General features: G+C 38.5%; 1 protein-coding gene across 1 annotated transcript in view; it reads left to right on the top strand.

The window, feature by feature from the left end:
• The window catches only part of ABI3BP (ABI family member 3 binding protein), a 302,067-nt gene that overhangs the window by 156,147 nt on the left and 127,791 nt on the right, over positions 1-18,129 (top strand). Inside the window, exons 12-16 of the mRNA XM_065423543.1 lie at positions 1,055-1,129; positions 7,805-7,885; positions 14,555-14,620; positions 15,017-15,091; positions 16,218-16,274. Of these exons, the coding sequence (XP_065279615.1) occupies positions 1,055-1,129; positions 7,805-7,885; positions 14,555-14,620; positions 15,017-15,091; positions 16,218-16,274 (354 nt within the window). The remainder of the gene's footprint in view (positions 1-1,054; positions 1,130-7,804; positions 7,886-14,554; positions 14,621-15,016; positions 15,092-16,217; positions 16,275-18,129) is intronic.

Genomic DNA, 18,129 nt, shown 5'->3' with positions numbered 1-18,129 from the left:
TGTCAGTTGCAACACTTCTGCTGACTTCGGTGGAAGTTGAGTTGGGTCCTAAAGAAGCAGCATGTGTTGCAATATCTGGTTTTCTGGCATTGGTTTCCATTCCACAGCAGAAAACATCCAAAGATTTAGTTTTTGAAATGGCCATATAACTGTTTGGGCCTCAGGGGTGAAATAATGCCAGGTGCCCCAGAGGGAATGAAAAGAAAAGGTAATCATCAAGTGATCCATCCCCCAGCTTCTGGCAAACAGATGCTAGGGACACCATCCCTGTCCATCCTGGCTAATAGCCATTGATGGACCTAGCCTCCGTGAACTTATCTAGTTGTTTTTTGAACTCTGTCATAGACTTGGCCTTCACATCATCCTCTCTCAAGGAGTTCCACAGGTTGCCTGCATTGTGTGAAGAAATACTTCCTTTTGTTTGTTTTAAACCTGCTGCCTAATAATTTCATTTGGTGACCCCTAGCTCTTGTGTTATGAGAAGGAGTAAATAACACTTCCTTATTTACTTTCTCCACGTCAGTCATGATTTTATAGACCTCTATCATATCCCCCCTTAGTCTCTTTTCCAAGCTGAAAAATCCTAGTCATATTAATCTCTCCTCATACGGAAATCATTCCAGACCTCTAATCATTTTTGTTGCCCATTTCTGAACCTTTTCCAATTCCAATATATCTTTTTTGAGATGGGGCGACCACATCTGCACACAGTATTCAAGATGTGGGCATACCATGGATTTATATAGAGGCAATATAATATTATCTGTCTTATTATCTACCCCTGTCTTAATGATTCCCAACATTCTGTTTGCTTTTTTGACTGCTGCTGCACGTTGTTTTCAGAGAACTATCCACAATGACTCCAAGATCTCTTTCTTGAGTGGTATCAGCCATTTTAGACCCCATCATATAGCATGCTACCTTCATGAAATGAGATGTTACAGCTGTTAAACCAGTCTGGTCAGTTCTGGCTTGAAGCATGCTTAGCGTGTTATGGACAAAGTGTAAAGTGAATGTGTACTGAAAGAAAAAAATAACTCTTCTTTTCTCATAGCTCACAGTCAAAATGAACTGGAATCCGCAGAATCTAGCATAGCACCTACGACTGAATTACCATTGAACACACTGGGTCAGTACTATGTTTATGCTACTTTCGTTGTAGAGTGAGGGCTACCAAAGACTGCCTTAATGAAATCTCTCTTTTTCACAGATGTGGTATTAAAAAAAAAAAAAAGCTTTTGCAATAGGCTGCATAATATTGTGTGTAACAGGCCTAATAAATATAACTTGAAAATCTAGCAATTTACTTTAATACTTTGTAGTGCCTTTAAAAAACAAACAAACCCCAACTTAAATGTTCAAATTGCCTTGAATAATTCATGATTCAATAAAAAGATAAAGTAATATCTCCAAATTATGAAATGCAAATTGCTGCTCTGGCAATCTTTTACCTGTTGTTCTCATTAGTCTCTTAGAATATTGCTGCATACATGTATTTATTTCAAGTGAAAATAAAACAATATCAAGACATTTCCTGAAAATCTACACATGTGGTATAGTATAATGCTGTCCCTGAAGAGAATTAATGCTCTTTTCAGCACCAACATGGTTGCCATTTTACTGAGGGCACAGCCCTGCTCCGATTGAAATCTGTAGGAGTAAGATTGAACCCTCATTTTCTGAAGCTGAGACTGTCACTTTCCAGCACCTTGTGCTGATGGTGATTGGCATCTACAGGCCCTTCAAAAGAGAAAAAGAAAAAATTCAGTATTTCACTAATCAGAAGCCTGAACTGCCAGAAATAAACACTTTTTTATTTTTTAGAATGTATGATATATATTAGTGATCAATATGATGAATTCTGATTGGCTGAATTGTTGTTTTAACTTTTGTAAGTGCTGTAAATAAAGATCATCTCTCCAGCTGTCTCATTGCTGACAGTGATACTGAGACAAATTCTAGTTCTTTACCACTGGCCACAAAACAGAAGCACATTACAATGCAAAATGGAGCATTATTGTGAGTCTGTGTTCTGGCTGAAAACAGTTCTGTACAATGACTACTCCAGATTTAAAAAAAAAAAAGTAGGTGGACCACTGCAACATGCCTTAGTTCTATCTGTGGCAGCTAATAAGGGCATTTTGAAACTAGCCCTCAGTGCTCTACTGTGGGTACCAGCTATTCAGTGAAGTCCTCCAGTTGCTGCTGCTTCGGAGGCCCTTGTGGCATCTGAGCAGCTGCTCTGTATGAACAGTGTCACAGAATGCTAGGAACTCTTTTAATTTATCAAAAAGAAGTTGGAGAGATGACTTGATTACTGTATATAAGTACCTTTATGGCGAGAAAATACTGGAAATTAAAGCGCTCTTTAATCTAGCAAAGAAAGTATTAACAAAAACCAATGGTTAGAAGCTGAAGCCAGACAAATTAAAATTAGAAATAAGGCACACATTGATTATTTCATAGAATCATAGAAATGTAGGGCTGAAAAAGACCTTGAAAGGTTATCAAGTCTAGCTCCCTGCACTGAGGCAGGGCCAAGTAAACCTAGAACCCCTTTGACAACTATTTGTCCAGCCTGTTCTTAAAACAGGGATTCCACAACCTCCTTTGGAAACCTATTCCAGAGTTTAACTACCTTTGTAGTTAGAAAGTTTTTCCTACTATTTAACCTAAATCTCCCTTGCTGTAGATTAAGCCCATTACTTCTTGTCCTACCTCTAGTAGACATGGAGAACAATTGATCAGTCATCTTTATAACAGCTCTTTACATATTTGATGACTGAACATGCCCAGTTTTTTTAACCTTTCCTTATAGGTTAGGTTTTCTAAACCTTTTATCATTTTTGTTGCTCTCCTCTAAACGCTCTCCAATTTGTCCACATCTTTCCTGAAGTGTGGCACCCAGAATTGGACACAATACTCCAGCTGAGGCCTCACCAGTGTTGAGTAGAGCACTCCTATTACCTCCCATGTCTTACATACAACACTCCTGTTAATACACTGCTGAATGATACTGGCCTTTTTTGCAACTGCATTACATTGTTAATTCATACTCAGTTTGTCATCCACTGTAACCTACCACTAGCCAGTTATTCCCCATCTTGATTTTTCCTCCTTAAATGAAATATTTTGCACTTCTCTTTATTGAATTTCATCTTGTTGATTTCAGACCAATTCTCCAATTTGTCAAGGTCATTTTGAATTCTAATCCTGTGCTTGTGACCCCTCCCAGCTTGTTGTCATCCGCACATTTCATAAGCATACTCTCTACTCCATTATCCAAGTCATTAATGAAAATATTGACTAGTACCAGACCCAGCACAGGCCCCTGGGTGACCCCACTAGGTACACCTTCCTAGTTTGACAGAAAACTATTGATAACTACTTGTTGAATATAGTCTTTCAACAGTTGTGCACGCACCTTATAAAAATTGCACCTAGAGTGCATTTCCCTACTTTGTTTATGAGAACGTGATGTGGGACTGTGCCAAAAGCCTCATTAGATCAAGATCTATCACATTGACTTCTTCCCCCACTATCCACTAGTCCAGTAACCCTGTCACAGAAGGAAATTAGGTTGGTTTGGCATGATTTGTTCTTGACAAATCCATGATGGCTATTCTTTATCATCATCTAGGGGCTAACGTTGTTTAATAATTCGTTCCAGTATCTTTTCAGGTATCAAAGATTGGCTGACTGGTCTATAATTCCCCATGTCCACTTTGTTCCCCTTTTTAAAGATAGGTACTATGTTTGCTTTACTCCAGTCCCCTAGGACCTCACCCATCCTCCATGAGTTCTCAAAGATAACTTTCAATGATTCCAAGATTGCTTCAGCTAGCTCCTTAAGTACCGTAGGATGAATTTCATTAAGCCCTGCAGACTTGAATACTTCTAACTTATGTCAATATTCTTTAACCTGTTCTTTTCCTATTTTGGCTTGCATTCCTTCTCCCTTATTGTTAATATTAATTGTGTTGAGCATCTGGTCACCCTCATACCCTTTTAAGTGAAAATAAGTATTAAACACCTCTGCTTTCTTGACATCATCAATTATTAACATCAATTTATGTTAGATGTAACTCATTATGTGCCTTAGCCTTTCTGATTTTGTGCCAAGGTATTTCCAGTAGAGATAAGGAAGAGTTGTTACCATTGCACAAGTACTGGTGAGACTTCATCTGGAATACTATGTGAAGTTCTGGTCTCTCATGTTTAAGAAAGAGGAATTCAAACTGGAACAAGTGCAGATAAAGGCTACTAGGATGATCAGAGGAATGGAGAACCTGCATTACAAGAGAAGACTTAAGGAGCTTGGCTTGTTTAGCTTAACAAAACGAAGGCTGAGGGGAGATGTGATTGTTCTCTATAAATATAACAGAGGGATAAATACCAGGGAGGGGGAGGAGTTATTTAAGTTAAGTGCCAATATTGGCCCAAGAACAAATGGATGGAAATTGTCCATTAAGAAGTTTAGTCTTGAAATTAAATGAAGGTTTCTAATCATCAGAGGAGTGAAGTTCAGGAACAGCCTTCCAAGGGGAGAAGTGTGGCAAAAAAACCTAACTTGTTTCAAGACTGAACTTGATAAATTTATGGAGGGGCTGATGTGATGAGGTTGCCTACAATACAATGGCATATATCCTATCTGTGACTGCTATTAGTAAATATCTCCAGTGGCCAGTGATGGGACACTAGATTTGGAGGTCACTGAGTTTCTACAGAGAATTCTTTTCCTGGTGTCTGGCTGCTGGGTCTCGCCCACATGCTCAGAGTCTAACTGGTCACCATATTTGAGGTTGGGAAGAAGTTTTCCCCAGGTCAGTTTGGCAGAAATCCTGGGGGAAGGGGTTTGCCTTCCTCTGCAGCAGGGGGCCCGGCTCACTTGCTGGTTTGAACTATAGACAGTGCTGGATTTTCTGTAACTTTAAATCAAATCTTTAAATCAAGATTTGAGGACTTCAGTAACTCAGCCAGAGGTTAGGGTTGTGGACCTATTACAGGAGTGGATGGGTCAGGTTCTGTGGCCTGCAATGTGCAGGTCAGACTAGATGATCATGATGGTCCCTTCTAGCCTGAAAGTCTGTGAGTCTATGATCGAATGGTCCCTTCTGGCCTTAAAATCTATGAACTGGAGCTTTCAGAAAAACACCAAATATGATTTGGCAACCCTGTTGACTCTCAGCTCGATTCTATCTTGAAATGTCCCTTTGCAGCTCTTGTTGCACAGAGTGTTACGTGGAGTGAGTCAGAATGAAATAGAAAACTTCTGCCCTTGCTGTGCATCAGTTTTCTGGATGGCATCTATTGCTGGACAAAACAACTGCCAGAATTTGGTCCTTAATAAGTTGGCCCTGTAGTCCTTGCACACCCAAAAGAGTTATTTGGGTCAACAGGAGTACTGGGTGCACGTGGTCGTGCACTAGCCCAATAAAATATGGGTAGCAATTGAGGTTAATTATGGTGAACAAATACTCCATACGCTACAAGCGCTTTACTTTAATTCAGTAGACGTAATAGTAATGAATAGCAGCTGACAAGTATAATGTAATATTATTACTGGACAGAGGGAAGCGTTGAGGATAACCTAGGTGAATCTTTCCATCATAAAGTTTCAGTTTTAGACTAATAAAACAGTCCAGTATGGTTGGGGGAAGTGTTTTTATACACTTTCCCCAACCATATATATATCTCACTGTGGTATTATAAATTTTGTTTATAGCAGCTTAAGTATTGAATTTGGCAAACTTTTGCAAAGACACATTATGAGCTCCAGATCTCAAATTTACTCTTTGGGGGGTTTTATTTTCCTATTGTCTGTGTAAAACTGCCACAAAAGAAATCCAAAATCGTATCCATGTTGGATTTCACTTCTCAAATCAAAGTTACGGGTTTTAATGATGGTGGAGCTGTGCTACTGCAGAAGTTGTTCTAATCCTATAGCATAGATCACGGATCGGCAGCCTATCAGAAGTGATGTGCCGAGTCTTCATTAATTCACTCTGATTTAAGGTTTCGCGTGCCAGTAATACATTTTAACGTTTTTAGAAGGTCTCTTTCTATAAGTCTATAATATATAACTAAACTATAGTTGTATGTAAAATAAATAAGGTTTTTAAAATGTTTAAGAAGCTTCATTTAAAATTAAATTAAAATGTAGAGTCCCCCGGACCGGTGGGAAGGACCCGGGCAGTGTGAGTGCCACTGAAAATCAGCTCGTGTGCTGCCTTTGGCACGCATGCCATAAGTTGCCTACCCCTGGCATAGATTGTTGGCTGCCTCAAAAAAAAAAAAGAAAAAAAAAGGTTTACAAGGATTGCTTGTAAGCTTACAATCTTACAAGAAGTAAGCAGTCATGGGATAAATGGGAAGGTCCTCTTACGGATCAGTATCTGGTTAAAAGATAGGAAACAGGGGGTAGGAATAAATGGTCAGTTTTCAGAATGGAGAGAGGTAAATAGTGATGTCCCCCAGAGGTATGTCCCGGGCACCAGTACTGTTCAACATAGTCATAAATGAACTGGAAAAGGGGTAAACAGTGAGGTGGCAAAATTTTCAGATGACACAAAGTTATTCAAAATAGTTAAGTTCAAAGCATACTGCGAAGAGTTACAAAAGGACCTCACAAAACTGGGTGATTGGACAACAAAAAGGCAAATGAAATTCAATGTTGATGTATGCAAAGTAATACACGCTGACAAACATAATCCGAACTATACATACAAAATGATGGGGTCTAAATTAGTTGTTACCACTCAAGAAAGAGATCTTGGAGTCATTGTGGATACTTCTCTGAAAACATCCACTCAATGTGCAGTGGCAGTCAAAAAAGCTAACAGAATGTCAGGAACCATTAGGAAAGGGATAGGTAACAAGACAGAAAATATCATAATGCTGCTGTATAAATCCGTGATTTATTTTATAGAGATATCCTATCTCCTAGAACTGGAAGGGACCTTGAAAGGTCATTGAGTCCAGCCCCCTGCCTTCACTAGCAGGGCCAAGTACTGATTTTGCCCCCGATCTCTAAGTGGCCTCCTCAAGGATTGAACTCACAACCCTGGGTTTAGCGGGCTAATGCTCAAACCACTGAGCTATCCCTCCCCCAACCTACATCTTGAATACTGTGTGCAAATCTGGACACCCTATTGCAAAAAAGATATATTGGAATTGGAAAAGTACAGAGAAGGGCAGCTAAAACTATTAGGTTTATGGAGCAGCTTCCATATGAGGAGAGATTAAAAAGACTGGGACTTTTCAGCTTGAAAAAGAGACAACTGGAGGGGATATGATAGAGGTCTATAAAACCTTGACTGGTATGAAGAAAATGAATAAGGAAACTTTATTTACTTCTTCACATAACACAAGAAGTAGGGGTCACCCAATGAAATTAATAGGCAGCAGGTTTAAAACAAACAAAACAAGTACTTCTTCACACAACGCACGGTCAACCCGTGGAACTCTTTGCCAGAAGATGTTGTGAAGGCCAAGACTATAACAGGGTTCAAAAAAGAACTAGATAAGTTCATGGAGGATAGGTCCATCAATGGCTATTAGCCAGGATGGTCAGGGCTGCAACACCCTGCTCTGAGTGTCCCTAGCCTGTGCTGGCCAGGATCTGGGAGTGGACGAAAGGGGATGGATCACTTGATGATTGCCTGTTTTGTTCATTCCCTCTGAAGCACCTGGCATTGGCCACAGTCAGAAGACAGGAAATTAGGCTATATGGATCATTTGTCTGACCCAGTATGGCTGCTGTTATGTTCTTGATTCAAAATTAAGTCTAGATTCTTTTTTCCAGCTCACAGTGAAACTGACAGTGGACTTGAAGAAACAAAATCAATTCCTAAACCTGACCTGGCACAAACTCAGAACATACCGGGTAACTAATCTGATGACTACTTAGCTTCTATATATAGTATTTTCTTCTTTTTTCCACTCCAGAATTCTCCTACCTTTTACTACAACACTTTAGAAGCGAGCTGTTCCAAAGAAAATCTTAATTAAATTGTACTGGGTTACTTTACATTTACAGCTACTAATTTATATATCTCAGATAAAATGTAGTACAGAAGGCTGTCTAGGCCTAGCTGTGCTATGGCTGGTGTTGTGAGATGATAGTCTCTGGTAAAGTTTTCTTGATAGGTATACCAGGTATTCTCATATTCAAAGTAATATTCTTTCCTGCCCTTTACTGAATTCTGGGTTGTCTGTATGTCTCTTGATGTCTGTAACTAGGTGTAGCACTAGTAATATTGCTGTAGAGATACAAGAGAAACGTCCAGCTCCTTGGTTTTCTCTCAAGATCCTTCTTCAAGGAAATCCTCCTTGGTAATACATTACTTACAACATGGAAACAAATTTTCACTGTAAACCACAGGTACTGTAACATTATTATGCACAGTAGGTGCCATTAAAATAATAAATTCACCTCACTAGATTCCTTCAGTAACAGAAGTATCTCCCTATATTTAGAATAAGAGATGCTATGCTTCTGACATCTCTGCAGAATGGCATGTGCTCCATTTTTAATGGCCCTCACTTTTAGCATGGGGGGAAAAAATCACAAAAACAGCTTTTCAAGGTAAAAGCAATGCAAATCTACATAGGTGAAGTTAGAAATGATCTTTAGTCTCCTGTTGTGACAGGTTACACAGGTTGTGTTATATTACAAAACTGATTATTTAAATGTATAAATACTCAAAACATCAAAAACTCAAGGAAGATTGTCTGATGGCATCAAATTGTCATTTAAAATACAAATGTCATTTGTATGACTGTCATGACTCACTGCGGCTTAATGTGGCATGAAGTCTTTTTTTTTCTCCAGGAAAAAAATAGTGTCCTATACAAAATCCTGGTCACAAACTTTGTATTGCAAAATGTGTTTTCTCCATTAACAATTGCTCTCATTTTTGTTTTGTTGTTAGTAGCAGCATCCACAGTCTTCTTGCAGTCACAATTCTACATTAAGAAATGTCAAAATGTTAAATTCACTCTCTGTATTGTACACACAAATCTATGCAAAATTGTGAACAAAAGTCCAGAGATAGTTTTTGAAAATTTGGCCTCATTTTCCAGAGGGGGGCGCAGACATGAATAGTCATGGAATGATGTATGCAACTGTGTACTTAGTAGGTATATAGGTGAGTAATAAAAGAAAAGGTTGTATTGAATTCACCAGCACTGGAAGGTAGGGATAAGGGTCTTTTTGTTTCTGTCTCTGTTACACTATACAAAGAGAACCGCAAGTGTTAACACTTTTTTTCTTCAGATTTCTACTGACTCACATCAATTTTGTACTTTCTCTTTTCTCCCCACCCCCCTTGCAGTTCCAAACAGGTTTCCAGAATTTCCTAACCCTAAAACACCTCCTGCATTTCAGAAGCCCAGGGGAACGTTATGTCATGGTGATGTTTTTGTTTTGTTTTGTTTGCAGCTTATTTTAATCCCATTTTTTCCTTTGCAGTTTCTTTGGCAAGGTTAATTTTGTTTGGCTGCCCTGCTTTAGAGGATGCTTTTATGAGAACTAAATCATGGTTGTCTTTGCTTAACTACAAAGCAGATAAACTTTCATTGTTGGATATTTATTTCTGTCTTCCTTAGACTGGTGATTCTTCATATGATGGTTCAGGACAGAGCTGAGGATATTCGTGTTCCAATCTCCTTTCTGTCTTTCCACAATGTTTCTTTCCATTATTTATGAAACTGTATCTCAGTGGTCAGCCTATTCTTATATTGCTGGCTTCAGGCATGAACTTTCTGTGTGCTGGAATAATTCTGTGCCATGTTTTCCCAATGACCCATAGCAAATAAAGACCTGGTTATTTCTTTTATCATAGCTTCTAATGAAATGCAGCTGATTCCTTCTGGATCCAAAATATCTGATACGCCAAAAATACTACAGACAAAACCTGTTAATTGCCTTATTTCTAAAGTTGAGAGCTTCGAAACAAATATTATTTGAGTCAGATTTGTTGGTATTATGCCCAGGTGGGTTTTTTGGTTTTAATACCTCAGATACAATAATGTGGTTGTATGATTTATAATGCTACAGCCAGGAAATTTTTCTACTGCAAAATTGTGACTCCACATAAGTCTTGTTTTGATTTTAGTGACATGATGCTCAAAATTATTTACTTACAAATGTTTTTAGAAGAATTGTGAAGATGTAGAGAATATCCTCAGCTCATGTAAATTGTCACAGGTCCCTTTTAAGTTAGTAGAGCTATAAAAACTTATATTTGTGAAAGATCTGTTCCATGGGCTTAGTATTTTCCTTGTAAACGCCCCTTCAGTTTCAGAGATGGCTTGTATCTCACAGCTGAACTGTCATTCCATCCAACAGTAAAGTTGTGGACTGTGTAATGACTTTGTTAAATAGTTGATTTGTCTAGTGAAGTTATTAGCTTCTTCTTCTTAGAGATGTACCTATGGCCTAAATTTTCAAATATGAATAGTTATTTGTGTTGCTTCAACTGTTGGGATTCGTTAAAAGGACCTGATTTTCATAAAGTGTTGAGGGCTCACCCTTTGATCATCAGTCCCCTTTAATATGTCTCCAGCTGGGTACCCAGAATTGGCAGTTGATTTTTTTACCCTTAGGCCATAGCACTTCTGTCAATGCTCCTTCCCCACTCTGAACTTTAGGGTACAGATATGGGGGCCAGGATGGAAAATAACTTTACAGGGTAATCAAACTTAAAGAGCCCAGAGGAACCCCCTCTAGCCTTAGGTTCAAAGTTACAGCAAACAGAGGTAAACACCCTAGCAAAAGGTACATTTACAAGTTGAGAAAACAAAGATAAAACTAACACGCCTTGCCTGGTTGTTTACTTACAAGTTTGAAATATGAGAGACTTGTTCAGAAAGATTTGGAGAACATGGATTGATGGCTGGTCCCTCTCAGTCCCAAGAGCGAACTCCCACCAAAACAAAGGGCACAAACAAAAGCCTTTCCTCCCCCCAAGATTTGAAAGTATCTTGTCCCCTTATTGGTCCTTTGGGTCAGGTGTCAGCCAGGTTACCTGAGCTTCTTAACCCTTTACAGGTAAAAGGATTTTGGAGTCTCTGGACAGGAGGGATTTTATAGTTGTCATAACTATAAAGGGAAGGGTAACAGCCCTCCTGTGTACAATACTATAAAATCCCTCTTTAAGTTTGATTACCCTGTAAAGTTATTTTCCATCCTGATTTTACAGAGATGATTTTTACCTTTTTCTTTAATTAAAAGCCTTCTTTTTAAGAACCTGATTGATTTTCCCTGTTTTTTTTAGATCCAAGGGGGTTGGATCTTGATCCACCAGGAGTTGGTGGGAGAGAGGAGGGGGGATGGTTAATTTCTCCTTGTTTTAAGATCCAAGGGGTTTGGATCTGTATTCACCAGGGAATTGGTGAAGAGTCTCTCAAGGCTACCCAGGGAAGGGAATTAGCACATTGGGAGTGGTGGCAGCGGACCAGATCTAAGCTGGTAGTTAAGCTTAGAAGTTTTCATGCAGGCCCCCACATCTGTACCCTAAAGTTCAGAGTGGGGAAGGAGCCTTGACAATAGTATTGTACACAGGAGGGCTGTTGCCCTTCCCTTTATAGTTATGACAACTTCTGTTGTGCTTGAGAACCTGACAACCCTTCCACAATTGCTGTAGGGCATAATTTTGTCCATGGATGCATTTGTGTGGTTCCCATTGAGTCCAGTGGAAACTATCCTTGCCCATGCTAAGGTATTAGAGTAGTGAGCTAGTGAACCTCACTAATATTTTAGTGAAAAAGTCTAATGATTATTAACAAGAGTTACAGCATATTTATTTATTGATTGATTTTTTTACTTACATTATTTTAATCTTTTATTTTAAATTTGTGCCAGAGCATATTTTTTCTTCACTGATTTCACAACTAAATTCTAACTCGCAAGTTTATAGATAAGATGAACTCAGAAGACCCCATTGTAATGCTGTGAACTTGAATTTCATTGCTTAAGTATGATCAGGCTTAGTTAACACTCGGGTGAGGTAAGCAGTATTCTTTCCCCTGAGACAGTACTGATTCAATTAATTCTTGCACTAAATCCTACTACAGCCTGTCATGTGATAGTGGCAGTTTATTTAGAGCATGTACTTTTCAGTTCATGCAAAAGAAGTCCCTAATATTGAAATTTTTACTTAAGTAAACTCCCATAGACTTCAGTGTGAGTTCGGACTGAGTAGAAATTTCATATGGATTTTAGAATTTGTTTCTGATTTATTATAATTTCTCACAGCATTTCTGGATTTGCCTTGAGGCCAGCAGCTCTCTCCCCTATGGAATGAACATAGCCATCTATTTCTATTGTAGTGGAAGAGATCCAGTAAGATACAGTTAGGGCTCATCTTGATGAGCAGTTAGTGCACAGCAAGCTGGGGTGTAAATCTACTTCACGCTGGCATGCTGCGCACCATATGTGTGGGCCCTGCTGTCATGCCCTAAAAGTTCCCTAGTGCACTTAGATCTATTCTCATTTCAAAGTGGGTTAGATCAAAGTGCATAGGAAAGTTTTAATGAGCAACTTCAGGGTCCATATGAACAGTTAGTGCATGGCAGGCTAGTACGAGGTAGATTTACACCCCATCTTCCCATGAACTAGTTGTACGCCTAGAAAAGCCATTAAAGTCTGTATTAAAGAGAGAGGATATTCAGTAATATTTAAGAACTTGGTTTGTTGAAATATAGCTACCGACTTCAAAATTATTAGGGATAATACTACTAATAATAATCTAATCCCACACCTGCTTTCCATAAATAAAGGTAAAAAAATGGAATAGTGATAGACTGGCAAAGCTAGCATTTCATTCACATAATTTGTTCGGGTTAGCTCTAAATTGTACTTTTGAGGTCTTCCAATGAGACCACATAGCATGAAGTGTGATTTAATTATTCTGGTTTGGGCCCTGGTTTCGGGAGGGAGATCCACACAGTCAGAATCTCATTGGGCACATCTACGCAGCAAAAAAAGACCCGTAGCTAAGGCTGGCCCAGGTCAGCTGACTTGGACTCAAGCTGCAGGGCGATAAAATTGCAGTGTAGCCATTCAAGCTTGAACTGGAACCCTGGGCTCTGAGCCCCTGAGGGGGGGGAAGGTCTCAGAGGCTGGGCTTCAGCTCAAGCCCAAATGTCTACACTGCAATTCTTATCCCCACAGCCTGAACCTGGGAGCCCAAGTCAGCTGATCCAGGCTCTGAGACTTGGTACAACAGGATTTTTCATCACAGTGTCGACATAGGTGCTGGAATTGGGGGTGCTCCGCACCCCCAGCTTGAATTGGTTTCCATCATATGCAGGGCTTACAGCTTCGTTCAGTGGTTCTCAGCACCCCCACTATACAAATTGTTCCAGCACCCCTGAGTGTAGACATACCAGATGAAGTCAGTGCCATTACATGTGGTTGCTAAGGGCTTTTCACCTGAATAACTTTGCAGGATTGGGGCTTGGATGCTTTTGGTATAGCTCTCGACACTGTGTTCCAATCTATAGAATTTGAATACCAAGGTCCTTTAGCCCGGATTTTCCAAACCTTGAGCGTGATTCTTGTGAATCTCTTCTTAAAGTGTATTATTTTGGCTTCATTCTGCCTGAAATAAATGGGAAACGTCCCATACTCTCAGAGAGGCCAGTACACTTACAAGGCCTATGATACCATGTTACTTTTCTGCACAGTATCTGACTTATTGTTTCGAGTGAATATCTTCTAAAATGCTTTTTTAAATGGTACATTTTTTTTTAAAAAGTTACATTTTAGTAAGTGGGGTTTATATTAATTGAACCAAGAATGTGTCAGATCTCTCATAAGATCAGCAAATAGAGTAAAATTTAGTTTCTGTAAATATATCTTTACTTGTGTTTTACCTAATTTTTTTCCTACTTTTCCCCAGAATGTTTTTTCTTATTTATTTTTGTATTTGGATTACACCACAGAGAGGCATCTTTTAAATTTAGAAACTTTGTGGATGGCCAATTTACTTTGAATTTTAACTTTTTTTAAAAGACAGCTTTTTTATACACCTGCAGTTTAGTGTGATACTTTTGGGAAATATCACATGGTTCTTACTGTGTATAAATACAGTTAATAAAAGTCCTGCTGCCAACAGCTGTGAATCATGTGGTATTTGTTTGCATAATGTCCAAGATCACTATTCCCCTCTCTGCTGATCAGGGTGGTAACATGGAGTCATATCCGCTGATAAAATGAGTCATTCAGAATCTGATTGAAAATAGATGTGGAAGCAGACAACTACTGTATGAAACAGAAAACAGTTTAGTTTATTAGTTCCAATTTTAACATATATTTATGTCATCCTCATTAAAAATGAGCCCAAATCAAATATTTGGATTTTTTTCATAAACCCCAATAGGAGTTCAGATCTTCTCAAAAACTCAAATGATTTAAAACAAACAAACACAAAAAACCCTCAAACCAAATATGGACTTGTTTTTTCTGTTTTAAAGCTATGAATTGGTACCACTTGTGCAAAGAATGCCTATCCCAATATCTCAGGATTGTTTTCATGTTTGCTCTTAGCTACCAAGAAACCAGCCCTGAAATCTACATCTTTTCCTTCCACGAAAACCCCAGGGACAGTGATGGGTAAATCGTATATGATTCAGTTATTTTTTCCATCATCTTGGCATATCTTCTATCTGCTAAAGACAGTTTTAAGATTTGCTCAAACACTTTGGCTTCAAAACCCCACATGCAAAACTTTTTGATTGATCCTTCTGTATCAACCGTTTCCTCATAATCATCACCTGAAAAGCATTTTCTGAACTGATTTAATGGCTGGCTGTTAAAAGGACATATTGTCACCAACCTCATTGTTCATGTTACACATTCATCTCACAGCTGACTTTCAGCCCATCCACCATCTTGCTTTCCCCTGTGTCAGCATCATCTTGAAATGTGCAACTTGGCTGTAGCTGAGTGCCATGCTGTCCCATCAGCTCTGAAGTCCCTCAACATTTTAAATTCAGATTCTCTTTTCAGCTTTTGATGAAACACAGTTTGTTTCTTCAAGATCCAAACCATCTGGCGTCCCAGAAAAGCTACCAACCAAATCTGGTAATTATATTTCCTTCTTTTGACAGGTAAATTTAGAAGAGACATCCCTGTGTTTTTAGTCAAGTGGTTAGTTTAATTTACCCTGTATGACTTACCTTGGGAACAATAATACTGTTGACATGTATGTGCTGTATGAAGTAGCATATTTATTTACAACATTTTGCATGACACCTTTAGAATCCTGGATCATTATGATGAAATTTCTCATATACCTTTATTAGATTTGCAAGACCATCCAGTACTATTTTAAGTACAGTAGCTGTTGACCTATTATATACAAATGGATATAACAAAGTATTACAGTATACAATCCTAGTGCCTTAAAATTGTATCCGGCTTACAGTAGATACCTAAAGTTAACATCTAAATCCATGTTTCACCACCTACATTTAAGTGTCCTGATTTGAAGAAATGCTAAGCATCGACAAATATCACTGAAATCCGTGGTAGCTACATTCGCTCAGCACCTATGAAAATTAGGCCATTTTTTTAGGAGTCTCAATGTAGATTTGCATGTTCATTTTAAGCACCCAGGTTTGAAAACTTTGCTCAGAGTGACCAGTTACCTCACTCCAGTAGCAAGCTGCTATTTCTCACAGATAACTTATGCCTTGTTTCTGCTGTGAAAGTGATTTGATAATAAAAGTAGTATGTAAATCAATAAAATGTAGAATACAGAGTAAGGGCCTGATTCTCTACTAAATTACCTTGTGTAGCCCTCTTCCCCTATGAAAAATGAGTGCAAAGGGGGTTAAAAAGCTAACAAATTCGCATATTGGTATGTTACATGTACTTTGTACAGGGATAAATGACTGCTCAGAGTGCAAAGTAGTAGAGAATCAGATCTAAAGCTTTTATTTGAAAATAAAGCTATCACAGTTGATGCCACATAACCTGTAAGGTTGGCTATAATGTCACTAATTATGGCTTCCTTAGTTCCAAGGCCGTTTGCATTTGAAAAAAAGTGTAATCCGCAATTGTGTCCCATTCTTTACTGTACAGAATGCTTAAATGCAATTTTGTTAAACTACATAGCAATACAAAATGGCAACTATATAAAGAAATTATTTGTGAGGTATACAATAGGATTTGACAGTCTCAAATAGATTTATTTTTTTTCTTACAGTAACTATTCAAACAACTCCGAAACCTGTTACACCTGAAGCTAGTAAAGCAGAAGTTGGTAAATGAGGATGATGTTTTCTCGGTGTATAGTATCCTATTTTTTTAGATTTCTATACCACAGAATTCAGTTCAGCTCCCGTTCATACTGTCAAAGCTTATTCTTTACACTTCTTTTATTTCCCTTTTTCAGACACATTATGAAATGTCTTAATCAGTCATCTGTTCCAGAACACACTGAACACATGTAGCGTGCAGCTGTACCCATGCTTATGGTTCTGACCGTGCACGTCTGTTGTCTTTGTGTGAACAGAATATTCTATTTCCTTTTAAAGCTGAGAATTCCATCCAACCTTTGAGGCAATTTCAAGTTGTTGCCATTAGACTGCACTGTGGAATGTACTGACTTTTAATGTAAAAGAAGACTTAGCAGCTGACCAACCGCTTTGTCACTAAGTTGATGGCATATGTTTTCTGTGCTCAACAAAGCATTCTGTTATGATCTCTGAAACTGTAATCTAGTTTTTCTCTCAACCCTGTGAGAAATGCAGTTTTTTCCTTCAAGATCCAAAACTTCAGAAAAGGCACTAACCATATCTAGTAATTACAGCCCATTGTTCTCTAAAGGCTCATAATCTGTTATTAAGCAATCTTGTGCCGCCCACCACTTCTGTTGACCTTACTGCACCAAATGAATGACAGTGTCTTTAAATATTCTTCTCTAGGGGTGGTTGTTTTTTTATAGAATTCCACTCTTAGAGCGTCTCTAGGAATGTGTATGGTTGATAAAGAGCAGGGCATAAAGGTCCTCAGAGCTTGTTACTGCAAGGTGCAGAGCTCTACCCAAACCCATACCCCACCCCGACTGTTGCAGTGAGAGTTATGGGCACTCCTCACTTCTCTGTGTTTAAGGTTTTATGCCATGCTTATTACCATAGCATTTGCTCAGCTTGCAGGATTGAGCCTTGTTCAAAATTTGGAGCAGGCAATGCATGACTTTTAAACCAAGGAATTAACATTTTATTAATTTAATTTATTATTCAATTGGAAATTGGAGTCAACGCCCCTCATTGAGAACAATCATTTATGAGTGTAAAATATACACGTCTCTAACCTTAAAGGCTTAGAGGCTCAGTAATGAACCTCTCCGTATGTTGACAGAATGGCACAAACTTCTAACTTCCACTGTTAAATTGTTCTGCATGGCAGAGACTCATACACATGCTCTTTTTACAGTGGGTCATACATTTTGCACCATGTAAGAGAGTGGGGATAGGGGAGAAGATGAAACTGTGATCCTGTCTGGCATTTTTCATTTTAAATAAAACATGGATGGCCAAATATTAAAATGTTCGCATATTTTGAGGGAATTGAACAAATGACAAAATACTAATATGATATCAATGCTTAATTTAGAACTTGGTATCAGACTATTTGATACTAGAAGGTAGTAGTCCGCATTTGCAATTGTTTGCATTTACAAGACTGCTTTGGAACATCTAGCCTAGTGAGTTCTGATTCCTTGTTTATAGGCTGCTGGTGTTGACTTGCATTTTCAAACCAGATCCAGAAGGTGATGAGTGCTGCACTAAAGCACCAGCTTTGCCATTTTTCCCCTGAAGAAGGGATGTTTAGCTACTATTTTTTAATAACCTCATGTAATTTGGTGGTAGTGGCAAAAAACTGATCACTGAGCTAGTAAATAAATGATCAGGCATTACTATCAAATATTGAATCTTTAAGCCTACCTATCCATTCTTGAGCTCTTCCATTCTATGGGCCTCCTTCACTACTATGTTACTCCAGTTTTATGCCATCGTAACTCCATGGAGTTACTTCAGTGTAAAGCTGTAGTAAAGCAATGGTTAATCAGGCCCTAAATATATTACAGCACTTTGAAAATGCACTTTTACACA

The sequence above is a fragment of the Emys orbicularis genome, chromosome 1, assembly GCF_028017835.1.
Source record: "Emys orbicularis isolate rEmyOrb1 chromosome 1, rEmyOrb1.hap1, whole genome shotgun sequence".
Taxonomy (NCBI): Eukaryota; Metazoa; Chordata; order Testudines; family Emydidae; genus Emys; species Emys orbicularis.
Note: the sequence above shows the minus strand (reverse complement) of the source record. Positions and strands in the feature narration are given on the sequence as shown.